This window comes from Diorhabda carinulata, chromosome X (assembly GCF_026250575.1).
Source record: "Diorhabda carinulata isolate Delta chromosome X, icDioCari1.1, whole genome shotgun sequence".
NCBI classification, from domain to species: Eukaryota; Metazoa; Arthropoda; class Insecta; order Coleoptera; family Chrysomelidae; genus Diorhabda; species Diorhabda carinulata.
The window spans coordinates 11,562,464-11,590,162 of NC_079472.1; the positions used below are offsets into that span (position 1 = coordinate 11,562,464).

At 31.9% G+C, this 27,699-nt stretch overlaps 4 protein-coding genes and 1 long non-coding RNA gene across 9 annotated transcripts; 3 read left to right on the forward strand and 2 right to left on the reverse strand.

The window, feature by feature from the left end:
• The first annotated feature begins 31 nt into the window (after positions 1–31).
• On the forward strand, positions 32–1,176 carry LOC130902509 (sorting nexin-12). The gene is made up of 4 exons (XM_057814708.1): positions 32–155; positions 212–401; positions 457–677; positions 764–1,176. Exons 2-4 carry the CDS (start codon positions 225–227, stop codon positions 867–869), a joined length of 504 nt encoding a protein of 167 aa, XP_057670691.1. The 5' UTR covers positions 32–155; positions 212–224; the 3' UTR covers positions 870–1,176.
• On the reverse strand, positions 1,070–8,594 carry LOC130902508 (cAMP and cAMP-inhibited cGMP 3',5'-cyclic phosphodiesterase 10A-like). The gene is made up of 11 exons (XM_057814707.1): positions 8,216–8,594; positions 7,904–8,104; positions 7,563–7,843; positions 4,756–5,068; positions 4,497–4,630; positions 3,126–3,241; positions 2,801–3,038; positions 2,593–2,748; positions 2,198–2,459; positions 1,955–2,141; positions 1,070–1,264 (listed from the first exon to the last, which is right to left on the reverse strand). The coding sequence occupies exons 1-11, from the start codon at positions 8,514–8,516 to the stop codon at positions 1,168–1,170; spliced, it is 2,286 nt and encodes a 761-aa protein (XP_057670690.1). The 5' UTR covers positions 8,517–8,594; the 3' UTR covers positions 1,070–1,167.
• LOC130902510 (uncharacterized) lies at positions 6,554–7,269 on the forward strand. The gene is made up of 2 exons (XM_057814709.1): positions 6,554–6,816; positions 7,065–7,269. Exons 1-2 carry the CDS (start codon positions 6,643–6,645, stop codon positions 7,248–7,250), a joined length of 360 nt encoding a protein of 119 aa, XP_057670692.1. The 5' UTR covers positions 6,554–6,642; the 3' UTR covers positions 7,251–7,269.
• Positions 8,595–8,720: 126 nt separating the features above from the next.
• LOC130902511 (uncharacterized) lies at positions 8,721–17,734 on the forward strand. The gene is made up of 2 exons (XR_009060407.1): positions 8,721–9,076; positions 17,463–17,734. It is a non-coding gene; the product is annotated as an uncharacterized LOC130902511 (long non-coding RNA).
• Positions 9,732–27,675, reverse strand: LOC130902507 (DNA polymerase zeta catalytic subunit). Of its 5 annotated transcripts, XM_057814703.1 has the most exons (19): positions 27,481–27,675; positions 26,938–27,069; positions 26,700–26,886; positions 26,305–26,646; positions 26,016–26,251; positions 24,697–24,876; positions 24,436–24,644; positions 22,290–22,698; positions 21,921–22,231; positions 19,821–20,274; positions 18,046–18,261; positions 17,842–17,875; positions 14,440–16,161; positions 12,152–12,514; positions 11,488–12,100; positions 11,134–11,324; positions 10,852–11,079; positions 10,572–10,797; positions 9,733–10,514 (listed from the first exon to the last, which is right to left on the reverse strand). In XM_057814703.1, exons 2-19 carry the CDS (start codon positions 27,038–27,040, stop codon positions 10,365–10,367), a joined length of 6,174 nt encoding a protein of 2,057 aa, XP_057670686.1. In that variant the 5' UTR covers positions 27,041–27,069; positions 27,481–27,675; the 3' UTR covers positions 9,733–10,364. The 5 variants fall into 5 exon arrangements, 4 of the variants coding, with proteins under 4 accessions (XP_057670685.1, XP_057670686.1, XP_057670688.1 ...); XM_057814702.1 differs by having other exon boundaries at positions 9,732–10,514; positions 26,938–27,638; XM_057814705.1 differs by lacking the exons at positions 26,700–26,886; positions 26,938–27,069 and having other exon boundaries at positions 9,735–10,514; positions 26,305–26,479; positions 27,481–27,592.
• Positions 27,676–27,699: the final 24 nt, after the last annotated feature.

Sequence of the window (27,699 nt, forward strand, 5' to 3'; positions counted from 1 at the left end):
CGCATGGAAGAACGGACCTCATAAGTCAACTGATAATGTCAACTGTCAAGTGGCATACCCAGCGCCAATTTTAGTAAACTAATAATCCTGTTAAAATTAATTTTAATAAAATAAACAAAAAATCGAAAAAAGTTGCCGTATTTAAAAGAATTTTAGTGAGTGAACTATACAATATATAATAAATAATTTTGGTAATATATATTTTTTGTAGAAATCTAATAACAATGATGGCGGAAGCAGATGCAACGGTCGAAGCTACGAGAAGATTAAATGTTAAGAAGCAAACTTTAGACGACGCGTATGCGGCACCAGCTAATTTTCTAGAAATCGATGTCGTTAATCCAGTCACTACAATCGGGGTAGGAAAAAAAAGATTCACAGATTACGAAGTCAAAATGAGAGTAAGTATACACCCCCTGCTGATAACAACTATATAGAAAAAATATTCATTTATAGACCAATCTACCGGTGTTTAAAGTAAAAGAGTCCAGTGTTAGAAGACGGTACAGCGATTTCGAATGGTTGAGAAACGAATTGGAAAGGGATAGCAAAATAGTGGTACCACCGTTGCCTGGTAAAGCGTGGAAACGACAATTACCATTTAGAGGAGACGATGGGATTTTCGAGGAGGATTTCATAGAAGACAGGCGAAAAGGTTTAGAAGTATTCATCAATAAGTGAGTATTTCATTTATTTCATTAATACATATGTAAATATGCAGTCAGTTCAGTTAAATCCTATTGGCGAGGGTAATTTGTTACAGAATCGCCGGGCATCCTTTGGCGCAAAACGAAAGGTGTCTCCACATGTTCCTGCAGGAGCCCCAAATCGATAGAACTTATGTACCAGGGAAAATTCGCAATACGTAAAATAATTAGCTTTAAATTCCATCCTTTTGTCTATTTTACATTAATATTTACAGCGTGCGCGTTATTTCTCTTAGATATTACTTTGTTTGAATATATTTGTATATTTTTCTAAGCTAGAAATTTGAATCTAGATGATTATGAACTGACCTCTTTTGGGTATATAAGGAAATTTAAAAAAAAACCGTCGGAATGGTTTATTCCACGCTTTAATTTTTTTTTTTTTGTATAAAATATAGAATATAAATATTATATGTATAGTTAATCTCTTCTCAGTTGTATTTACTCAAAATAAAATTGTTTACATGCATTCAGTTTGATCTACTACGGAATCGTCTTGTCTCCAACTTTTCTGTCCTTTCAAAGCGATAATTTCCTGCCACGTTTTCTTTAAAATACTGAAAATTGGAAAATGTCTTCGTATTCTAATAATATAATATAATATATAATAATAATAATAATAATAATAATAATATATATACATATATAATATGTATCATTGTCTGAAACCACATTTTTGGTAAAAACATCACTCAAATTAGCTACGGAAAAGAATTGTCTTATTCTTTGAGTCCACAACATGGAAAATATTACATTTTTTTACTTAATGATCTTTTTTTGGTTGATATAGTAAAGTGATTATAAAGCATGATAATCTTTGGCAGTATCAGCATAATAAGGAAAATATTTGTCTATAAAACATTATTCAAGAGTGTATACCATCTAGAAGCTTCTTTATTGTTGATAGGAACCCCTCATTGATGGTAAACATACCCTAATACAATTTAATTGATAATTTGCTGTTGCTTCATCTTTAAAATGATAGAAATGAAATATTTTCTTCATGTATTCATAGTAGCATTATCTAAAACCACATTATTGGTAAAAACAGCCACAAAACAGATTCATTAAGTTCTGGGGGTACAATTTACAAAAATAGTCATTTTTTTTAGTAATAGATCATTTTTCCTAACTACTACAGTGAAATTAATAAAACTTCAATTGATAAGTAAATTACAACCCGTTATTGAGTGGTAACATACCCTTATACAGATTAACCATGAAAAACTATAAAATCTAATTCTTACCTAGCTTCCATATGAAGTTCCCTAGTATTTGGAAATATTCTCTGCAAAAGATCCATACAAGGCAAAACAATAACTGTTAGAAACTGCACTTGATCTTCTGGAACCATTTGAGATTTCTCCCTGTCCATTAAAGACAACGGTGTCAATCCCATCTTTTTCTCCAAGTCTCCTTGATTATAAAACTCCTCTAAAACATAAAATGATCGTTTATTAATAATACCAAAAAGAATTAAAGATGCTCACTATAAATATTGTCGCAAATAGTCTTGGATACTAAGAACGGTTTGCAATTGCCTGATAAATCCGAACTGGTCATCATAATGGCCTTCATCAAAGTTCGATGTCGAGAATTTGAAAAATCAAACACGTTATCGTTGACTAATTGCAGCAGTTTGACGCGGAATTTAAAATAACTGGCTAAATCTGTGGCTAAAATAGCTTCCTTAAGTTCTTTCGATATGCAATTGAAATCTGCTTTGGAGATATTATTGTAGATCCGCAAACCCTTAAAGTTTCAATATTTATCTAAAAATTAACTATAAAATGTGTAGCTAAAAAATCGATATATACAGGGTGATACGGCAGGTATGTATATGTGTAATATAATAAACTATTAATTTATTTGTTGTTTTCTTTACCTTCAATATCGTCATTGCTACTCGATAATGGTAATGTTCTAAAATAGATTCATCATATAATTGCGACAGCGTATCATCAGTTAATTGAAGAAAATTATTAGTAAAGCCGCCGTGGTCTAAATCGTGACAAAGCGCAGCTATCAAAAGAGATTTAACCTAAAATAAATAATTTTTATCACATCCGCATATATATACTGGGTATATTTACCTCTATTGGTTTAAAAATTTCTAAATTCCTTGATATGATGATAAATATACAATGAGTTACGTTAAAAGCGTGCTCGAAATTGTGATATGGATTGTGTCTATAACATTTTTTTACCGACAAAATAAATTCTATCATGTTCTTTTGGTGTATTTCATCTCTACCTACCACTTCGGTGATCATGTAAAGCACCAATTGCGGCATATCGGGAATATCTTCGGGAGATACGTACCAACGGAACCTGAAATAATATTAACAACACCCTGTAGTTGATCCGAAGTTTTGTTTTATGAAATATCCGTAATTTATTGTGAAAAAATATATATACTCGGCGAAATTGTATGGAACCTCGACTGTAGTTTTCTGGAGGAAAGAATCCATATCGTGAACGCAGGGCTTCAATTGAGTTTTTAATAATTTCAAATTTGATAAGTTGATTTTATCCTGTAAATGAAAAATTATGTACATAGATAAAAGAAAATCATAGCGTTACATAAAATGAAGTTCTAAGATCTTAGAACATAATGTATTATAACTTTATGTTCTGAGTATAAAGGTAGATTTATAAACTGACGCTCCCGTTGGTGTTACATAATGAATTCATGTTAGATAGACATTGGAACGCGAGCGCGGGCTTAAGAATTAATCTTGAGATCTAAAAAATCAGATCGTTCATTATTGAAATCAGCTGTCAAATCATTTAAAATTGTCAGTGAAAGATTGAGTTGTGTTTATATTTTGTGGTTTTGACAAAAATATGTATTTTTAAGTAGTTTTCGATAAAAAAATGTGTTTTTATTAACAAATTATGATTTCAAGATTACAAAAAGGTAAGATTTGGTTGTTTTTAACTGCCAAAAATTGTTTTCTTTTGTTAGGGAATATGTTATAATATGGATACAAATATTTTCGATTGTTTATTGATAAAAAAGTTTAGAAAACTACAGTAAAAATGTATACGAGAGAAAAAAGTATATAAGTTAATTATTTATTAAATTTTTTGTAAATTTACTATACTTCAGATGCTTAAAATCGAAAATTCATTTAATATTAGACTCATTCATATTTTCAAACAAGTTTTTGTTAATTTCTGAAATTTATCATCAACTTTGTTATAAACATAATTGTACTTATAGTAAAATGAATCAATTTTTTATACGATCATCAACAAAAAAATGTTTAATTGATAAAATTATTCATAATAAACTGATAAGATTCAGAAAAATCGTCAAGCTTTAATATGGGCTTAATAGTCTTTTTATGTGCAAAAAATACAGGAAAAGGCACAAGAAAACCCCTCAAAATTATTTAAGTCGAATTGACACTTGTAACATAACGACGAAATACACGAATCTTATCCAGATGTCACTTTTCAACATAGATAACATGTAAAAATTAATTTCCCATTTAATTATATATATTTAAACTGACACTAGTTTCAGTTGTAAATGATTTGCCGCGTTGCCGTATTGTTTGTTTGTTCATATTTTTAGGTAAATTTTTTTTCAATTTGAGTTTTTATTATCGAATTTATAAAAACCTTCGTATTAAACACAAATTGGTAGAAAACTAATGATTATTTTAATTCAAATATAGTATTTCCATACTATTATCATGGTTTGGCAACACGGTGTATTGGCAAAAATCGATTAAGACTTACATATAAAACATAAGATCTTTATAAGGAAAGTGAACGTACCGTTTTAAACATTTTTTGATGAAGCCTGGTATAATGTAATGCCAAAGCGCAATACACCGAAAAAGTTTTAAATAAATTTTCATCGGATGGGGTAAAACAAACACCGTTTATTTTATTAACCACTTGTACCACTCCTGTAAAACGAACATTATTTACTTGAATACAACAGTTGGCAACACTGTAAAATGTCCATCAGAGCATTCTAGAATACGTTTAAGTGATAAAACATGACATCTATTGGTAATATTAAGAAATTTACCTAAAATATTATCGACGCTGACGATCGGCATGCACAATATCGATCTGGTTATGAACCCGGTTTTTTCTTCGACGTCGGTAAAGAATCTCGGATCGTTGTAGGCGTCTCTGATGTTAACAGTCGCTCCGGTACGAGCAACTAATCCCGCTATACTCCTATCTTTGGCTAAACGTACTTTGACGTTTTTTTTGTGCATGGTAACTTCACCGATATCTACACCTTCTTCGAAAACTTCCGCCACAAGATCTTCGGTTTCTTCGTCTATGATAAAAAACGTACCACGTTCGGCGCCTAAAGTAGCTTTTGCAAATTTCTTGAAAACAATTACAAAAAGTAGAATTAGAATTAAATTTCAACAAAATTATCGTTAAACTTTATAATTTTACGATAAATCTGATTTAAAATACATAACAAATCAGCGAAATATATATAAAGAAAAATATAATGGTCTGGCAACGTGGCACGTAGAGATATATATTCTGTGCGTTAATGATAATGTTATTAAGGAATTCATTATTTTTGTCTCAATTATATCTAGATTTCAGCAATTGATTTGGGTTTTTTTTTATTAATTACGATTACAAAATGTACTATTCGTCAAAAATAGAAACTAAACTAAATGTACGGTCTGGCAACGTTGCGCTACTACAAGGAAAAATCATTATGATAATAGTAGCCCTGAGAAACACGTGGAAATTGTTTTTATAATTTTAGGTCCACCATTAGAGGGCGTATTTCTTCATAACAAAGTTCCCACTCTCCCCCACCTGTTATTTGAAGGGATTTATTTTATATTTCCAAGCCCTCTAGTGGAACCGTTCCAGAGATATTCACAACAGAAGTTATTATTTGTCCACCCGGTATATCAGCGAATGAATTTTCCTTTTTTACGTAATTATGTTCACAAAATCTCCTTTACGGCAGTATAAAACACATAAAAACCAAGCTAAAGATATATGAAGAAAAAATGTACAGTCTTGCAACGTTGCGTGTAGAAGAATATAAAGATTCCACGTATTCTGTGTGTCAATGAAAAAAAAATGGCGAATCTGGTAACATTTAGTGTATATTTTTTAATTTTATGAGTATATTCTGTTCGGTAATAAAATATTTATATTTTTTCTTTAAAATTTTGAATTCTTAATATGACTTCTTTGGAAATTTGATTTGTTGACGAATAATGAAGATATATGTAAAGGAGATACATCAATATTATTTTAATATTACTAATACAAATACATATATTTCATAGAAAACGATAAAAATATTTACCCAATATCAAAATTAATGTCTTTTTCGAACTGTAAATAAAATAATAATTCAATAGTTATGATTATTGAAATAAATAATAAACATTGGCGTAACAATTTCTATATAATGTATTTAAAAAAAGAAAACAGTAATGAGTTTCATTTAACAAGAAATAAGATATAAAAAGGTTTGAAAATGTTATGATAATATAAATAACTGAGATAAGATCGTACTTCTTGTTTTTTTGACTTGTTTTTACCATATCAATTTAGATATATATAATAGCCATTACGTTTAAATATATGATTAGCTACGCCATCTTTACTTTAACTTGTGAGTTATTACGCCATCTCTACTTTAAAATGTAAATCACGTCAATTACTTCACCGATTAGTAGAAAACTGTATATATATATATATATATATATATATATATATATATATATATTTGAAAAATAATTGAAGATTCAATTAGATATTAATTTTCGAAATTTGAAATGTAGTTAAACTTAAAGATGCTACGCCACTGATTATACGAAATCTTTTAAAAAGTCAACACCATTCAAGTCAATTATTATCGTCTAGTATATATTGAACGTTGAATATATTATATTCAGTAGAGAACGAAAAAATCATCATGAAGCAATTTTTAATCACGTTTTTTTGTATTTTTGTTGTTTTTCAATTAACTGATGCGTATGCACAATTCGAAATCAGAGATGGAAATTGTTTAAATGCAGTGGGAGCAGATTTGGTTTTTCAAAAACACGTTCACAAAAGTAGATTATTCATAGCAGCGAGATCGGCTACTGTAAGTATATTTAAATAATTTAATTCCTTAAACTACATGTATTTGTATTAATTTCGTATATAAATTGAGAATTTTGTGTTTTAATTTTTTTTTGTATCTATATATCGATTACGAACGACCCTGTTTATTCCGGAAACGGGTTTTATGAAAATGGCGGATCTGATGATTATATTTACAACGTTGTCAGATCTTCCATTTTCACTGGAACTGTTTGGATTTTATTTATTTTTATGTTTATGCTTTGTAAGGCCGAATATTTTGGAGACAAAAAAATCTACTGCATTCAAGTATTGAGTCAAAAGGAAGCTGAAAAAGGATCGACAGTTGAAATCAAAGATGGCGGCATTAATCACAATTTCGTCAAATTTGAATTTCATTCGACAAAAAATCATGGTTTAGAATATAATATAAATGTATACGCGAAATATTTTTAATAAAAAATTGATGTTTTAATGATTTTTTTTTAAAAAAAATCCTTAATTTAATATTTATATCTTTAAATATCACCTTTTCAACAAAAATAGGCAACGTTGTAAGTTTGGTTGTCTAGTGTAGATATCGCAAACAAGTGATTTGTGTACACTCGCGAAAATATGCCTAGCTTGTGATTATATACAGGGTGGATCGATAATTTTATTTCGTAATCAAGATTTAGAATACAAATGTTTGATTTAAAAAAAATATAAATTGAAATTAACAAAACTATGTTTGTTTGCCTAACTTACACGTTTGCCAAGTTTACTTACCACAATTTCAGTTATCATCTTTTCAATGGCTACGGTTTCGGCAAAATAACACTTAGTTAAATCCAGCAGATAATCGTTGAGTTCCTGTTGCCTTTGTAACGTCAATCTAAGATGATTTTGGTGAATAGCTGCCCCCACCCAACCGGTAACTACGATAGAAATTTTCAGATCGTCTTTATTGAACGGCAATTGAGTGATTTCTCTGTATAATTCGATTACGGCGGAGCAGTCACCATCTGGTGTCACTATAGGGACGCAAAGAACCGATTTCACGAAGTCGCCTATAAAATGAGTAATAGTATAGTCAAGTAAACGAAATTTGACTGTACTATAGGTAATACCTTGATATCCCACTCCGGCGGGGAATCTATCATCACCTAAGATATCATCAACCATTAAATATTCTCTTTTATACGCCACGAAAGCCGCTACGATACTACCCTTTTGTATTTTCCAATTTACCTTATGTCTTTCCCCTTGGAAATTCCTCTGGCTTTGGTAAATTTCTTCCGAAGCCGAGTCTACCATGTAGACAGTTACACCTTAAATATTTGTTTCGTTATGTTCCCATTATAATGATACAGACATTTGACAACAGTGTAAATATAAATTTGAGATATATAATAAATCGATAATAAAATCGATTTATTTACCTGCCGCTCTTGTGGTGGTCTTTAGAATATCGGCAGTTTCGTGTAATAATAAAACCAAATCTACGCTGTCGGATAAAAACGAGGTTAAGTCGTGTAATAATACGCTCGGTTTATTTTGAATGTAGAAATTGAATTTTTCGTGTTCTTGTTCTTTTTCCGGCGTCTTTTCGGTTTTCCGAATGATTTTCACGTAAGGAGCTATTACTCTTCTTGTTGCTTTATCTGTTGTATCGATTACCATCGAATTATAAATTTGATTGCCGCTAAGAACTTTGGTTCTTCGTCTACGTTCCGATTGCATCGTCGTATTTTTCACGATTTCTAATTAGAGTCGATTATATAAAATTATTTTGACAGATATTTGGCAGCAATATAGGGCACCAAGCGATCTGTGATGAATTATCGTTATCGTGTAGTAACTAAACTAAGATTTGAATATAAGTTGGCGATTCTGTACATCCCTGATTCGTCAATACTTTTGACAGATTGTCATGTGTCAAACAAACTATAGCCATTTTCTTTCTGAATGTGATTGTGGTTTGTTGTTTTTGTATATAAAAATTTTTAAGTAGATTTCAACAGACCTAATTTGAAAATGGACCGATATTTCGAGTTCTAATAAACTTTCACATTCATCCTTTTTAGTTTCATTAATAATTTAGTTTCTGATTAATTACTTATACTTATTATATAATCAGTTTTATTAAAATTTTACTAAAAGGAGAATAATGAAGTTATATGTTCCAAACAAAGAGAAAATTGATATATAGCATCATTTTCACAAATTTGAGATGAAGTATTTAGAAAAACGAGCTTTTCCATCATTTTGACCAAATTTATGAGCCATAATTTCTTTATAATGTAAGTATTACTCTCACATTTTAAAGACTTAATTGTAAATTTTAGTTGTAATTGCCCAAACATAATTTTCAAGTCACAATCATTAAATTTTTTTGTTAATTTAGATTTAATGTTAACTGCAGGGGGCTCAATTTTTGTTGATTTAGTTTAATTATTGAACGTCTTTAATTTTAATTGTTCTGGAAGATTTTAATTTGAAAAATTGATAAAAACAAAGTATATTTCAAAATTTTTTTTAACGATGATATAATAGCATTAATTAAATGTATTGATGAAACTTGTAAACCAAAAATAATCATTAAAATGAAATTACTTTGCAACAAAATAATAAATTTTCAGAATTTTTAAGTAAAGTATTAAAAGAATACGTATTGTTGCATACTTGCGACTTAATTATATAAACCATAAGTAATTTCTCTATAATTTTACATTTTAATGACGAAATTGTAAGGTTTAGTTGTGATTTCTGAAAATTACATAATTTTTAGCCACAACTATTGAATTTTGTTGTTAATTTAGATCAAAATTGACCTATTGGTATTATTTCTTATATTTCAAAATTTGTAGTTGAAAAATAGGATTTTGAAGTAACTTAGATAGCAAGGGGCTAACTTTTTATTGGTTTAGTTTAATTATTCAACGTCTTTTGTGCTTTTTTTTCATTTATATACTAAAATTTAATATATGGAGCATTTGAATTTGATTTTAAAGATTCTGGAAGGTTTCAATTAAAAAAATTGGTAGAATGCAATTTTATTTCAGAATTTCTGATGATATAATAGCATTAATTAGAAGTATTAACGAAATTTGTGGTTGCAAAATAAGATTTTGAAGTAACTTTAACTGCAGGGGGCTCAATATTTGTATATTGATTTAGAATATTTTTGTTAATACTTAATATACATATCAAGTAGTACCTTCCTTCTGGTTTTGAATCTGTATTTATTTTTATTAATAGATTTTTCTCATTTAAACTCAATTTCAAGTATATACTGGAAGGTTTCAAATAAAAAAAAATGGTAAAATCATTTTTTATTCCAAAGTTTTGTAACAATGTTATAATAACATGAATTAAAAGTATTAATGACGCTTAATCCAATAATAAACATTAAAATAAAGAGAATTTGTAACAAAATCATAAATTAATTGTATTATTGTACAACTACAAGAAACAGCAGGGATTTTTCATATAAAAATCCATTATTTGTATTAAAATATTGATGTTTTAAGAAAATATTCAAAAACATTTTATAATCCATCAAATTAATGATGTAATGAAAACAAAATATCAAAAAGATAAATCACTGGAATCTAATAACTGTCTAATATAACTAGTTTGCTGTTCATCACGAATAGTTTGGATTCTTCTATAATAAGTAGGACAATCTAGAGACACGCACTTTATATCTGTTACCGATGATGTACAAGTCTGACAAACCTTACAAAACAAATAAAAGACACGTTAAAATTACGATAGGACATAATGCACCCTTACCATTTTGATATTAAGATAATTCCTCTCCCATTTCCTCATTTTTTCCATTAGAGTGACAACGGTGCTTTGCGGTCGATCTATACATTTTTCACATATACCTTTCCGGGTTTGTTCTTCGCAAGATATACAACTAGAAGTGGAGAAATATTGTGAAATTGTACTTTTCTTCTTAGGCGACACCGAACCCGGTAAATACTGAACCTTCTTCCTAGGCATTTGTTTATACCTAAAAAATAATTAAAAAAAAATCAAATTTTTCAACAAATTAAAAATTACCCACCAGATACTGATATCTACCCCTAATAAAGTAAAACACCGATTTAATGGTGGTATTATCACCCTAGTTATGTAATATTCCACGTTGGGTTTCAATGAACTATCCTCAATCAGATCTCTAGGACTTTTAACTAAACGGATCAATGGCAAACCTGGTGGTCCGTTTACTATAACATACGGAACACGTTCTCCACTTCTAGGTTCATTTCTTGGATCAACTGAAGTCCATTTTCTGAAATAGTGATATTTTCGTTATCCTAAAGGAATTGTTACATGATTTACTCACTTTGTGAGTTCCAAAGCTGGAACGCAAGCTCCTGGTCGATACCCCGAAGCTCCTCGATATTCTTTGGCGAAAGTTAAGTCTTGTATACTAACACGACCGGCTACTATCTTGTCGAATTGCTTCAAAACGTACTTCTTCACTAAACTAACGTCTTTCGTTTCGAAAAGTATACGTAAACATTTCTCCAACATCTGGAAATAGGAGCGTTTTCGTAGTGGGATTGTGGCAAAATTAAACACCGAAGTGTACCAACTCTAATATATTCCGAGCTTTCGAATACTTGTGTATTCATCTGGGAATTAATCAGTCAAGAATAGCGGTGTGTTAAATTTTGATAATTTGATTATTATTTACCTTACTAACCGCGGGACAACCATCCCTTCTGACCGTTTCGATACCTTTAGCTTGATAAACTGGTTCTTTTTGCTCTGGACTTTCGTACATATAACCGACGTAACGTTTTTTAGTTTGTAGTATACAGGGTAGGTAAACTTTTTCCAATTTTAGTTTTATAGGATCAGGATTGTCGTTAGTTACAGTTTCGGCTATTTCCTGACCTATTTTGAAAGCTTGTTCTTTCGTTCTACCAGGTACTAAGACGAATAAGGAATCGGTGTCTCCGTATACCACCCTCGCTCCCCATTCCGGTGTATTATCCACTGTTTGTATGGCTCTTTGTAATGTTTCTCTACCTTTACTGACTACGCTATCTCCTACTTCCACCGATGGCATTCTTCCGCTGAAATTCGCTGATGTGTAACCGTACGTCACGTTGGCTATAAGTTTCAACCCCAATTGTCGGTTGTGTAGAGCTTTTTGAAGAATTTTATCGTTCGGATTCTCTTTCATGGAATTTTTCACCATCAGTCTTGTATCTAATATTTCCCTTAACATTCTGGGTAACACACCGTCTCTGACTTCCTTTTTTACAAACCCCACGCCACAGGGTGAAAAATTCAATTGATTCCTGAAAAAAAAAACACAAAAATTTCCAAAAACTTCTGATTCATATTATTACCTATCGAGTAGTTTCCTCAATCGGTTTCTGGATACTCTCAATTGGGTAGCACCGAATTCGAACGGACCATTTTTTCCTAGACATTCAATTCGACCTATACAGGTGGTGAAACAATAGTTGTAAGCTATTATTATCGATGGGTATAAACTTTGGAAATCCAAAACTATAACCGGATCGTTGTATAGTTTCGATTCCGGTTCCATAACCAATGGAATGTATTCTGGTGCTTTCATATGCGCCCTCTGTTGTACCGATGGTGATACCGGTATGAAATTAAGCGGTTTCGCTAATCTGAGCATCATGGATTCCACTCTGAACTGAGTACCTCTAGATAGTACTTCGAAAAATTGTATACCGAATAACCTGAAAATAAATATAGAAGCTAAAAGTCATACCTAGACGGATAAACATGAAGACTGGTAGATAAATAGCTAGCCAAAATGACAGACAGATAAGTCAATTAGACAAACAAGGCAGATCATAAAAAGAGTCAGACAAAGGGGCAAAAGTACTTAGAAGCAGCTAAGTAGATAGCCAGGAAGACAAATGATTAGATAAACAGGCAGATAAGTCGGCCAGACAAACAAAAAGTCAGATAGAGAGAAACATACTCAGACAGAGGAACAGATACACAGAAAAATAGACAGAAAGGCTGAAAAATCAGTCAGGCAGGCAAGTAACTAACCAGAAAGGTAAGTGGATAAGGCAGGCAAATAGTCAGACCCACTAAGAGTCAACCTGAGCAAGAGATAGATACTTGGACAAATAGTCATACTAACAAAGAGACCAATACTTAGACAAATAGTCAGAACAACAAACAGTCAGGCACAGCGAGAGACAAATACTTAGACAACTAGTCAGGAAAACAAAGAGCCACATAATAAGACAACTAGTCAAGAAAGCAAAGAGCCACATAATTTGATAACTAGGCAGAACAACAAACAGCTGCATAATTAGACCAGAATAGAGTCAGTCAGATATGAAGATAGACAAGCAGGTGAAAATGTAGACAAATAATCAGTCATAAGATCAGAGGCATAAAAAAATAGACAGGCACAAAGAAAACATAACCAGTCAGAACAGGAAACAATGAGAGAAAGACAGGTAACCAGAGAATTAGACAAAGAGAGAGAAATAGGTAGATAGTTAAGACAGAGAGGGTGAGAGAGAGAGAGAGAGAGATCGTTGCATGAGCAAACAGAGATACAAAAAGACAGACAAGCAGAGATAGTAAAAGAGAAATAAATAAACACATAGATAGGCAGAGAGAGAGAGAGAGAGAATAGTAGAATGTTAGGTGGGCAGACAAAAACAGACAGAGAGAAAAATAGAAATAAATAATCATAAAAAGACAAACAACCACAGGGGCAGGCAGGTGGAGGGAGAGAGAGAGTGAGAGGGGAGAAACAGACAGTTAATTAAGATAGAGAGATAAAAGACAAACAAGTTAGAGAGAGATAAATAGACAGTCAAGACATAGACAGAAAGTGATAAATATACAGTTAAGGCATAAAAAGAAAGAGAGAAATGAAGTGTTAAATCATAGAGACAAATAGTTAAGATAAAGAGAGAGGAATAGACAGTTGAGAAAAAGATAGAGAAATATAGATTTAAGTCATAGAAAGAAAGAGGAATAGATAGTTAAGGCAAAGAAAGAGACAGTTACGAAAAAGAGAAATAGGCAAGTGCTTAAAGTAGATAAATAAACAGTTAAGGCATAAGGTGAAAGAGAAATGAACAGTTAAGGAAAAGAGAGAGACATAAACAGTTAAGAAAGAGAAATAGACAGAGAGAAAAAAAGAGGAATAAATAGTTAAGGCAGAAAAAGAGAAATGGACAGTAAGGATATGGGGGAGAAATAGATAGATAGTTAAGAGAGACAGTTAAGTAATAGAAAGAAAGAGATGAATAGACAGTTGAGGCATAGGGAAAAAGATAAATAAACAGTTAAGATAAAGAAAGAGAAGTAAACAGTTAAGGAAAAGAGAGAGACTTAGACAGTTAAGAAAAAAAAAAAGACAGATAGTTAAGACAGTGAGAAAGCGAGAGAGAGAAATGGACAGATAGTAGTGGCAAAGAGAGAATTAAGAAAGAGAAATAGACAATTGAGGTAGAGAAAGAAAGAAAAGACAGATAAAGGAGATATATAGAGAGACAAATAGACAGTTATGTAGACAAACAGGAGTAAATATAGACGAATAACCAATCAGAAAGTCATACAGACAAAATCAGAGAAAAAGAGACAACAAGAGGTTTAAATAGTCGTAGAGAAAGGTACAAATATATACCTAGCCAGCTCACTGGTCCTTCCCAAAAAGTCCAACTTATCGAACAGCTCCAAGATAGTCACCACCCTAGTCAGATAATATTTAACGGTTCTGTGTCGATATAAATGCGTCCTGTGTTCCCACCAAAACGAAAGATCCTTAAAAGAATATTTAGCGAATCTTTTCCTCAACAAATGATAAGCGACCGATTCGAAAGTGTAACTCTGCAAACTTATTTCGTGTCTCATGAGTCTCCAAACGTCCAGGACGATCCTACCGGCTAATTTGAGATCGGTGGAATCGTCGTCGTCGCGTCGAGTCCTTCTATCGTCCTTCGTTCTCGACAATAACGGTTTGATATCGGTATTCAAAACATAACCTCTCTCGATCAGATAACCCCACGATAACAATTCGATTTCGTAACCGGCAAATATATCGGGGTCCCAATAAACGACCAATTTTAAAAATTCCTTTATCAATTCTTCCTCGGAATCCACGCTGATGATATCGCAGTTCAGACCATTTAAAATCGGTACGTTAACGGTTATTATACCGTTACGGTGACGACCTTTGAGGTTAGGTTCCGGTACATCGTTCAGTATCGAATAAAAAATCGCTCGGATTGAATCGAATTTCGGATCGGGTTTCATATCGCTTCTGGTGTGCACGTGCAATTCCACGGCTAATATGGTTAAATTTTGATGTTCTATTATGGCCCTCGCGGTTTTTAGATTCTCCGCCGATTTATCCATGCTGATATTCACCGTTAAACCCGATATTTGTCCGGAATTTTGTATCGAACTTTCTTGCGATGCAATTTTTTTAAATCTCATTTGTCTTTTGCGTTTTTTGAAACTCTCCCTAAACGTCGGACTTGGTATTGGACTTTCCGATGATTTAGTGGTAGTTTGTGTTGAATTCGGCGTTAAGGATAATTCCAAATCGTCGTCTTCTCCACCTGGACTCGCTGGTAAACGTACTACAATTTTTTCTCTTCTAATTTCCGGTGTATTAACCGGTTTCTTCTTCTCTTCTATCCAATTTTCGATCGATTGTAGAGTAGGGGGGGGTTTTAATGGAGTTATAACACAATCTCTGTTTTTACAATAACTCAGTATCACCGAATTCGTGTTTATTCTACCCAAGTTCATTTCTTCCAATTTATTTTTACGTATGACGTTCAAACTGTTTATAGTCGAGTCGAATTCTTGTAAATGCATCGTTGTATTGGTATTTACCTTCAAAACGTTAAAACCAACTTCTACGTTACCAGTTAGATCTTCTAAGTTACTACAGAACGGTTCTTGGTATAAAACACGATTCAAATCAATCGATTCTGATATATATTTCACTGTAGGTGCTGTTAGTTTCGGTTTAATCGTTATAACTCCCTCCCTATACAAATTGGGGTGTTGATAGGGGGTTAAATAATCGGAATTCGAACTTTCAGTTACCACCGTATCACTTTGAGGGGTTAATATCTTCGAACAACCTTCTTTCGGTTCATAACTGGTTTCTTTATCGTACTTTTCGGCTATTGTTAGTGATTTTGTGTTAGGAAATGTTATTTCGGGATTATCACTGTCACTACTAAACACTGCACTGGAATTCGATGTATCCGTAATATAATTTCGATCGTTGATTGATTCGTATCTGCAAATTAATTTTTCTTCTGTTATGGTTTTATTTTGAAAAGAATGTTTGTTGAAAAGTTGACGTACCACCTGGTTTAAATTTTCAGTTCTAAAACAAAAAAAATTCATGAAAATAGGTTATTTTAACAGTATTTTTTCTTTTTTGGGTTAGAGAAGAACTAAAAATTAGGAAACTAACAAATAAAATGACAGAATAAAAGATTGATTAACATTTAAAGAAGATTGGGAAAACTATAAGCATGGATAAAACTTAAAATACAAATTTTCACCAAAAAATTCAAATTTCTGTATTACTGAACTGGAAACAAATTTATTTTAAGGTCTATAAGATCCTAATAACAATAAAATACTAGTAACAATCCTAACCTAAAATTTAATACAACAAATAAATCTATTCTTCTGGTTATAAACAAAGCCCTTGAACAAGTGACAAAAGAACTACTATAGATTACATCATTAATTAATAACATATGTGACCAGAATGAATATTGCTCAAGAGGTGACAAAAGAACAAAAAGTTACAAAGGAACTACTGATAAGAATCTAATGGACAATTTACCCACGAAAAGATCAATAGGGTAATTTATCTTAGGGGTTATAAGAAAAACCAAAATTTGAAATAGAGTGACTGATGTTCATTAAAATAAAAAGCTACATAAAAAATTAACAAAAAGAGACAAAAGAACTACTAATTACAATTTATTCACAATATTTGTTAATTTGATATTTGCTGATCAATTAGACAAAAAGGGGACAAAAGAACTACTGATTTAAACAATTTACAAGTTTAGCCACAAGAAAAACCAACAAAAAGGGACAAAAGAACTACTGAACATAATCTACTTAACAAATTACCATCGAAATGATCAATTGGGTAATTAATCTTACGAGTTATGGGAAAAACCAATGAAGTAATGGCAAAAGAACTCCAAATGACTATTGATCAAGCTATTTATCAAGAAAATGTGTAAATAGTGTAACTGACGCTCGTTTAATCAATTTACGATTCAATATACATGAAAAACCAACAAAAAGAGACAAAAGAACTACTGATCACAAACTATTGGACCAGAATATTTGATATTTGATGATTAATTAGTCAAAGAAAGAACTACGCCCTGAACAATTTACGATTTTAACTACAAAAAAACAACAAAAAGGGACAAAAGAACTACTAATTATAATCTACTTGACAATTTACCCCTGAAATTATTAATTAGGTAATTAATCTTATGGGTTATGGGAAAAACCAATGAAGTAGTGACAAAAGAGACAAAAGAATTACTGATCACAATCTATTGGACTACATTATTTATAAATAAGCTATTTTATGATAAATTAGACAAAAGAACTACTATTTTTAACAATTTATTCTATTATATATTTTAGCTACAAGAAAAACCAACAAAAAAGGACAAATAACTACTGATTATAATCTACTGGACAATTTACCAAGAAGATGTGAAAATAGGCTACGAATCACACCTTACAAAACCTATTACCAGCAATATGTGCCTCAACTGATGTTTATATACCCCGTGTCCTAAGTAAAATGTACTAGGTATCACATTAGAAGTGAATTTCAGAAAAATAAAAGAAATAAAAAGATAAACATTGATTCTGACGTTGCTACGACATTTTCAGAAGTAAATGGATCCAAATTTGATGTTTTAATTATGATATATATACTATACAGAGTGTTTAGATAATACAGTTCAAAGCTAAAATGAGACATATACCGAAAGGAATTAAAAAAATATCAACTCACGTTTTTCTTGTCGAAACTAAATCATTATTGACACCTGAAACAATAAAATCATATATATTTCACAATTTAAACATATATAAATATACAGATTGTCTTCTTCACTAGCAATTTAGTTTCGATTAAATTTCGGAAAGGAAAAATTATTTTTCATAGGATTTAGAATCTTCCTGTGTAATTTAATTTGAAAAAAAAGTGAGTCGTTACCTGTTTCAGACGATTTTGAACATTTAGGCGATTTTTGAGATTTCTGTAGGGATATCGGTAATGCGTTATACTTAGATTTCCTTCTGGGCGTTCTGGATCTTTCTTGTTTATGCATTAACAGTTCCTCTTCTGAAGAATCACTATCGACGTTTCCATCTAACGATAAAGAGCCTTCATAGATGCAACGTTTTAATCTTTTCGATCTTCTGGAAACCGCTGTGAGATTTGAGAAAATTTTTAAGGAATATGAAATTCAATAATGACCAACTAATATTAATTGAGGACAAACAGTCGTATAATTTGCATTTACAAAGGGCATCGGATACAGTTTAAAGGAGACTAGAAATATTTCAATCATTAAAAAGTGTCTAGAAGGCTTCGACAAGTGAAATTTCTTCAGGAAACAGTAAAAAAGTGCCTTAGAAAGTTTCAACAATTAAAGAGTGTCTAGGGTGCAGTAAAAAAGGGGCCAAGAACGATTCAATTATTGCAATGTGTCTAGTATACAAACAAAAAGAATCTAGAAAGATTTTAATCATTAAAAAGTGTCTAAAAAGGCTTCAACAAGTGAAATGTCTTCAGAAAGCTGTAAAAAGAGTCCAAGAAGGCGTTAAAAAGTGACAAGTGTTCAGAATGCAGTAAAAAAGAGTCTAGAAAGATTTAAACAATGAAAAGGTGACTAGAAAGGCATCAATATGTATGAAATGTCTAGAAGACAGTTTAAAAGGGCCCACGAAGAAATCAATTACTGAAAAGTGTCTAGGATTTAGTAAAAAAGATTCTAGAAAGATTTCAATTATCAGAAAGTGTCTAGAAAGGATTTAACATGTGAAATTTCTTTAGAAAACAGTAATAATGGTCTAAAAAGGCGTCAACAAGTAAAAAGTGTTCAGAATGAAGGAAAAAAAAGTCCAGAAAGATTTAAACAATTAAAAGGTGACTAGTAATCATTAAAAACTGTCTAGAAAGATTCCAAGAATTCTTAAATTAGGAAAAGTGTCTAAGGTACAGTAAATAAGAGCCTGGAAAGATTTCAATAATCAAAAAGAATCTAGAAAAGGTCCTAGAAGGCTTAAAATTAGGAAAAGTGTCTAGGGTGCAGTAAATAAGGGCCTAGAAAGATCTCAATCACCAAAAAGTGTCTAGAAATGGCCCTAGAAGGTTTAAAATTAGGAAAAGTGTCTAGGGTGCAGTAAATAAGGGCCTAGAAGCATCTTAATAACCAAAAAGTGTCTAGAAAAGCAATAATATGTAAAATTACTCAAGGGTGTAGTAAAAGAAGGTCTAAGAAGACTTTAATTAATAAAAGGTGTCTAGGAGGTAAATAAAAAGGTTCCAAAAAGGCTTCAATCTGTGAATAGTATTTAGAGTGCAGTAAAAAATGGCCTAGAAAGATTTAAATAATTGAAAAGTGTTAAAAAAGACATTAAGAAGTAGAAGATGACTAGAAAGTAATTAAAAGGGTTCAATAAGGTTTCGGTTAGTGAAAAGTTTTTAGGATGCAGTAAAAACGGTCTAGAAAGTCTTCAATAATATAATTAAAGTGTATAGATAGATTTCCAAAGTTAGAGTCCAATTTTAATGATTAAAAATTGTCTAAAAAGGTTCTACTTACTCAAAAGTATCCAGGATGCAATTAAAAAGTGTTTAAGAAAGTTAAAATTACTATAAATGTCTAAAATGGAGTTTAAAAGGTCTAAGTGGGGCTTGAATTGATAGATAATAACTAGGATGTAGTGGAAAAATGTCAAGGAAGATTTAAAAAAATTAAATACCTCGAACATTATTTTTCCTCTTACGACTACATTTTGTATCGTCATTTCTGTTTCGACTACTACATTCCTTTGATTGACTTCCAACTTCATATTTTACAGATTCTTCTTTACATTTATCGTTTATATTATTATCAATTATTAAATAGTCATTAACGTTAGTGTTTTCCTCAGATTTCTGATCCAAGAATTCATCTTGGCTCTTAAAACATGTGAGTTTATCCAAAATTTGTGATCGGTGATCAGCATTCGAATATTCATCATTTATTTTCAGATTTGTTCGAGATTTGAGTACTCGTATGTGAATTTCTAGTTGCTTTCTTAGTTTTTCTGTCATCGATATGAAATCTCCTCCAGATTCGTCTCCTAATTTATTCTCTAATATTTCCTTTCTAATAGATTTGGTGTTTTGTTTTCCTTCTTCATATTTAAGGGACATACAAGTATCCCTTTTGGTCTGCAATATCAAACATAACGTTAAAATCAAACAACAAGAAAGGAAAAGCTATTTGGAGACATTTGCATTGTTTAAAGTTGTTGGACGTGCAGTTAAAAAGTGTCTAGAATGAATTCAATAAATAAAAATGTGGTTGAAAAGAGTCTATAAAGAATTTTGAATATTAAAGAAGATCTGGTAGAATTTTAATCATCAAAAAGTGTTTAGGGCGTTTGTAAAAAGTGTCTAGGAAACCTCCAATCATTAAAAATTAATTAGGACTCTGTTAAAAAGTGTCTAGAATGATTTTAATCATTAGAAGTTGTTCGAAGTGCATATAATAAGTGTTTAGGAAGGTTTCAATCATTAAAATGATTGATTGCTTTGTTACAAAGTGGTTGAAAAGTGTCTAGGGAACATTTAATCATAAAAAAATTATTAGGGCGCTTTTAAAAAGTGTTTAGAAATATTTCAATCAATGAAAGTGTTGGAAACGTGACTAAAAAGAAAACTTTAATCATCAAAGTGTTTGGGAAGCCATTGAAAAGGCTCTATAAATATTTCAATCATTATAAAATGTTCAAAATGCCATTAAAGAGGGCATAGAATGATTTAGAATACAGATAAAAAACTACATGGATAACTATCTGATACCTAAGTGGGAAATTTCTAATAATATAGAAAAAAAAAATAAATTAAGAAGGTACAAAAGAACTACTAATTCGAATAAATTACAAGAAAAATTAACAAAATGGGACAAAAGAACTACTGATCACAATCGAATGGACAATTTATCCAAAAGATTTGTTAATATATTCTATGATGACGAATTAGATACAGAAGGGACAAAAGAACTACTAATTCGAATAAGTTACAAGAAAATCCACAAAAAGGGAAAAAAGAACTACCGAACACAATCTAATCGATAATTTAACGTCGAGATTTGTTAGTATACTCTTTGATGTTGAATTATATACAGAAGGGACAAAAGAACTACTAATTCGAATAAGTTACAAGAAAATCCACAAAAAGGGAAAAAAGAACTACCGAACACAATCTAATCGATAATTTAACGTCGAGATTTGTTAGTATACTCTTTGATTATATACAGAAGGGACAAAAGAACTACTAATTCGAATAAGTTACAAGAAAATCCACAAAAAGGGAAAAAAGAACTACCGAACACAATCTAATCGATAATTTAACGTCGAGATTTGTTAGTATACTCTTTGATTATATACAGAAGGGACAAAAGAACTACTAATTCGAATAAGTTACAAGAAAATCCACAAAAAGGGAAAAAAGAACTACCGAACACAATCTAATCGATAATTTAAAGTCGAGATTTGTTAGTATACTCTTTGATGTTGAATTATATACAGAAGGGACAAAAGAACTACTAATTCGAATAAATTACAAGAAACATCAACAAAATGGGAAAAAAGAACTACTGATCACAATCGAATGGACAATTTATCCAAAAGATTTTTTAACATCCAAAATTTAATTAAAATGTGCTTAGATGGGAACAAAAAATTACAATTAGGGACAGTTCTACATAACAAAAATATATAAAAAGTAGTTCAAATGAGTCTAAGAAAATTACAATTATAAAAAAAAGCGTTAAGAATCTAATTAAAAATTATTTAGAGTGTAGTACCACTTACCTGTCGACATCCATCATCCAAATCAATCGCAGTCGATTTTTTTCCATTAAAGTCAACCCTATTTCCCATTTGTTTTTTAACAAAACCTTCTATGTTGGTTTTCCTATTCGAACAGCAAATTTTCCTCGGGATCCTCGTAATTTCAGGTAAATATCCGCTTCTGTAATCGTAGAGAAAACAACAATGATTCGGATACTTGATCGTGAGATGCCAACTAGGATCTACGTAATGACCAATTTTCACAATTATATCACTTATAATATTCACTTTACTGGTTTTGTTTACATCCACCGATTTTATTGGAAGCAGTTCTGCAAAAACGGCCACAAATTAACCTAAAAAAAGTTTTTCCAACTTCATATACCAAACCTTTTACATCGTTCTTCGATATAATCCTGAATTTAGCACGTCTACTTCTAATTATAAACAGAATTATCTCATTTCTTTTTTCGTGTAATTTTCTCATTATTCCTGCCAATTGGTCACGTCTTTTCATCGCTTTTATCCCGAATTTGAAACTTTTCACTTCAAAATTCGTTCTTAAATGTACCCGTTGCTTCCTTGTAAGTTTCCGACGTTTTTTATTTATTTTTTCACCATTATTTTTATTCATTTCAATAAATCCATCGTTGTTTTTATTAAAATTTGTTCGTATATTGAAATCATCCTCCAAACTAGGCATATCTTTGCCTGTTTTAATTAATTTAACATATAACAACTTCCTCAACCATTTCGGTTTAGGTATTTGTGTTAATTCGGAAGAAACTTCCTTGGAATCCTGGAAATTAAATTAAAACTCACGCTCGTGAGCAAAATAATCGACACTTCTGCAATCGCAAGTCGCTAGCAAAATAAAATGATAACGGCATTAAGTAATTTGGGGTAACTGATCCTTACAAAAGGTTATCTACTTGATCCACCACCAAGACACATATCCGTTAATAACAAACAAGAATTCTACCTGAAAATGGACACAATAAGTGATAAAGCTGCTCAAGCGGTCACCTTATTGCGACCAACGTCAGCAACAAGTGGTCATGAATCTGAATGAACATGAATCAGTCTGCTGATAACTTTAATCGAAGATGTGGTTTTGGAAAAAAGAGATGCACATCCGAAGAAGATGACCGATTCATTGTCGTTGAGAAATCGGGCCCTCATTGGTGTTCAAGTCCAACAAGAGCTCAGAAAAACGCCCGGATTGGCTCGACAATCAGAAGAAGACCTAAGGCAGCTAAGCTTGAGTCAAAAAGACCGGCTACTGGTCCCAAATGACTCCCAGCCCGTCTACGATTTGCCAGAGAATATGTTAATTAGACTGGTGAACATTGGGGCACCGTTCTCTTCTTAGAGGAAAGAAGATTGTAGCGATAGAAGAGGACAAGGCTAGGGAAGACTTCGAGGAAGATTCTCGAAGTTTGTATAAAAGAAAACTTGGCTTTTGGAGGAAATTCCTGGACGGGAAATTTAAGGGAAGCAAAAACCGTTAAATTATAGGGGATCACGTCGTTTCCTACACCAGTTTCATGCTAATGCAGGATACCGCCACTTCAAATATTCCGCAAGAAAGTTCGGGCCAAAAATACAGCACAGCCACGAAATCGGACCTCAAAACGGAGCTTATTTAACAATGGGAGAACATCATCGTATAAGATACACATCCGAAGAAGATGACCGATTCATTGTCGCTGAGAAATCGCACCCTCATTGGTGTTCCAGTCCAACAAGAGCTCAGAGATACGCTCGGATTGGCTCGACAGTCAGAAGAAGACCTAAGGCAGCTAACCTTGAGTCAAAAAGACCGGCTACTGGTCCCAAATGACTCCCAGCCCATCTACGATTTGTCAAATAACACGTTAATTGGACCGGTGAACATTGGGGCTCCGTTCTCTTCATAGACGAAAGCAGACTGTAGCGATAGAAGAGGACGAGTCTATAGAAGACCTCGAGGAAGATTCTCGCAGTTTGTATAGAAGAAAACGCGACTTTTGGAGGAGATTCCTGAATGGGAATTTCAATGGAAGCAAAAAAGAAACTTAATCTATCCATGAAAAAGGGATTGGAGGTTGTTATTAGGGCCAGAGAAGGAAACACTAAATATAGATATGGGTTTTATTGAAACTGGCCGCGGAGCGGGAGGATTAACGGCGAACCGATACATATAAGAAATTTTAGAGGATCATGTCGTTCCCTAAGCTAGTTTCATCGACAAAAACTTTATCTTAATGCAGGACAATGCTCGTTCACATACTGCAGGATCCGTACGATCAAAATTGTCGCTACAGAATGACCGTCTCGTAGTCCGGCTTTAAATCTTGTTGGGCATTTAAGGAATGAACTCGAGAGAAAAGTTCGGGCCAGAAATCCAGCACCAGCAGTACCTCAAAACGAAGCAAATTGAAAAATATGATAGTGTCGAATAATAAGCTACAGATTTTTTGCTAGAGACTTTTGACCGAGAGCGTGGGCGATTTTTTTTCCTCGCGAGTGTAAAATTTTTGTTTATATATATAACCTCATCGAAACCACCATCCACTTGAGGAATTAACGTAGTATTCAATAAATCATCATCACTTTCATCTCTTTCAGGAATCATTTTAACCGGTGTCTGTACCGATTCCAAAGATAGACTGAAATCGAACTCATTTTCATCAATATCTTGATCGTTATGTTTAGAAACTTGAATTAAAATAGAATCTTCTTCAATTTCTTTAACGTTCTCTTCTACAATTTATAATTTTTAATTGTAAAACAAAAATTTATTATAGCAACCGACCTAATTCGTTTAAAATTTTAAAAAGTTGTTGGGCATCTTGATCCATACTTAAATTTAAGACGCTAGTTTCTGCTGGTACTACAGTTTCGTCTAAATCACTTATAGAATCACAACTAGTTTGAGAATCTACTAAAGAAGCATTTCTGATTGTGGTTGAATCTGGAGTTTCTGCAGGATACACTGAAAATAAATGGAAAAAAGCTGTTTCTACTAGCGAGATATCGATTTACAACAACAAGAAATGGAGTATTAATCAGAGGAAAAAAAACTGGCCCAAAACTGTTTACAATAGGGTTTTAGAACATAACCTCAAAAAATCTTCGTAATGTAATCAACAATTTCGTGTTTTAAATTCCCAATTCCCTAATCAAGTGTCATGTACAATGCCTACGAGACACCTGGCGAAATTCCAAGAGTCCTGAAAAAGCATGAACTATGACTAATGCTTCTCTTGCCCCTAAGGGCTCTGAGCAAACTGAGCCCACGCAACTTAATACTCCCAAAGCGTCGGTTTCTACTAATATCGAAGCTCTAGCTAGTGCTTTTGACAAGACCCAGCTGCAACACAGCGGCGAAGAAGAGAAAAAAAGAAAAACGGCTCAAGGTTGTGTGAAGCTGTGAATTGGAACAACCCGATACAGGCTTCCCCTAAGGACAGCTGCTGGATTTCACTGGCACGATGAGTAAGATAGCGGGTGCAAAATCAAGCCGCCGTAGTTTTTCCCTCTTCGGCTGATTAGGATTCACCCTAATTCGTCAAAAAGTTCGAGTCCAAGCATCTGATCGGCTTTTCAAAAGACATCGGCGACGAAATTTGAAATAACTTATTCATTTAGAATAATATTTGGTCAATATAAATATTACACCAGTAATGATAAACCATAAAATATATTTAAACTTTTTGTTTCAGTAATTAACAGTATGTGTGTAAAAGATAATAATTCATAAAAAATTTCGGATAATACATAACAAAAAATAATTTGTTAAAAATGCCGACCTTAGGGACATTAGTCATAACGTTTATTTCTACTTTCATTTATTAAGGTTCATAGACATAGTAAACAGTAGACAGCGCATTCGATTAAATTCGTGTTCCAATATTAAAAGGAGCCAATTGCACCAATCACCGCATAGCAAAACAAAGATAGCTCTTCTATAAAACTCACTACTTCTTTCTTGTTTGGTACAACTCGTCAATATTAAAAATATATAAATGCACAGTTTAGTAGTAATATGTCTATGTACATCAGTCACTTGTCAGAAAATATTTCCGTTAATAAAAACAAAATAAAAGTGTTTTAATGAAAAATTTAACTAACCTGAAGCATTTAATTTGTCGACGAAGTTTTTTTCATTCGAAAACACCGCTAATCTATCTTCTAAAGCTTGTTTATAGATCATATGGGATTTGGTAGGTGAAACATCAATTCGTGACAGTTCTAACAAATGTCCCAGTTGGGAAGTCATTCCTTTATTTCTACGTCTTTGTTTCTCGTCTTCCCATAAAGCTGCTATTCCAGGATTTGCCCCGATATTTCCGGACGCTACTTCTAGTCTACGATAAAAGAAATATAAAATAGTTATAGCAAATATTATATAATATCTCACCTGTTTATTATATCTTCTGCTAAACAATCACCTTCTAGTTGACAAATACTTGATTTATTCACAGATACAGGTAAAAATAGTTCAGAATCGGCGTTAATTTCATTCATGTTATTAGAATCACGTCTATATTTTATTTTCGAGAGTAACAAGTTACTCATTCCGTGTAAATTGTAATCTATCATAAATTGTAGTGTGAATGATAAATGAGCTTCGTGTGGTTGATACTGACTACCAAGAGTGCTTGCATTCATCAATAAACCGGTTACTTTACGTACTAATAGCGGATTATACAGATAGATTTTGAAAAATTGATGACCTTTTGTATGATAACCATACATTGGTCTAAAATGATAAAAAGTGTATAAAAATCACTCGAGAACGTTTAAATTACTTACATCCCAGATACTAGTGTAATTTTATATACATGTTGCATATTAGATGAGGCTTGATTCAAAGATATATTCACAGCTTTATCTATACTTGAAGCGATTTTATACATAAACATATTGGCGTCTTGGACACCATCATACGGTATATAAATGTAAGGAAATACTCCGTGAATGTGGACACATATTTTTTCACCTTAAAATAACGCTGCTTCTAATTGAAACGTGATATATTCATTATAAATACCTGTAGGAACAGATCCGAATAATCTTAAAACAGGAACTTGGTTTACCGACGAACCCCTAAATTCAGAATATAATACGTCCAAACCTTGTATCGGTATACCCATATAAGAATCTAAATTCACTATTCTTATTGCTTGCGATGAAGAATATAATGAATTATTTAGTAGGAAACTCATTATTTAAATTTAAAAAATATCCCTGGCATAATATATGAATTCTATTAATTATATCATTATTTAAATGCTAATAAAAAAGAATTTTAAGAAAATCCTACATTTTAAACGATAGTTGATATAAAAAAATTAAGTTTTTTAAAGTATAAAATAACCTAAAAAAATCCGGTTTTTAAATAAAAGTCTGTCAGTTGTCATTCCGTAAATATGTAATCCTTAGAACATAGACTACTTTATATACTAAGATTTAATCCCACCATATATGTATTACATATTGAATCGTACACGGTCACCTATGGTGCATTTCACTAAGCGCTCACAACGCCTGAAATACTCTCATTATTTGATAGGGTATGGAATATTATAAGTACCTTTAAACTATTCTTGTGAAGCTCCACCAACTATTTTATTATCGCCGCAGAATATATTTTGATTTTACTTTAATGTTAATCAGTTAAGCATTTCACTAAAAAATTCAATAACTTACAAATTATCACATAACCTCATGATTATAACTCATTGGACTAAATGCATGATGTAAAGACTACAGTCTTTACATCATGACTAAATGGAACGGGAGTGAGTGGGTG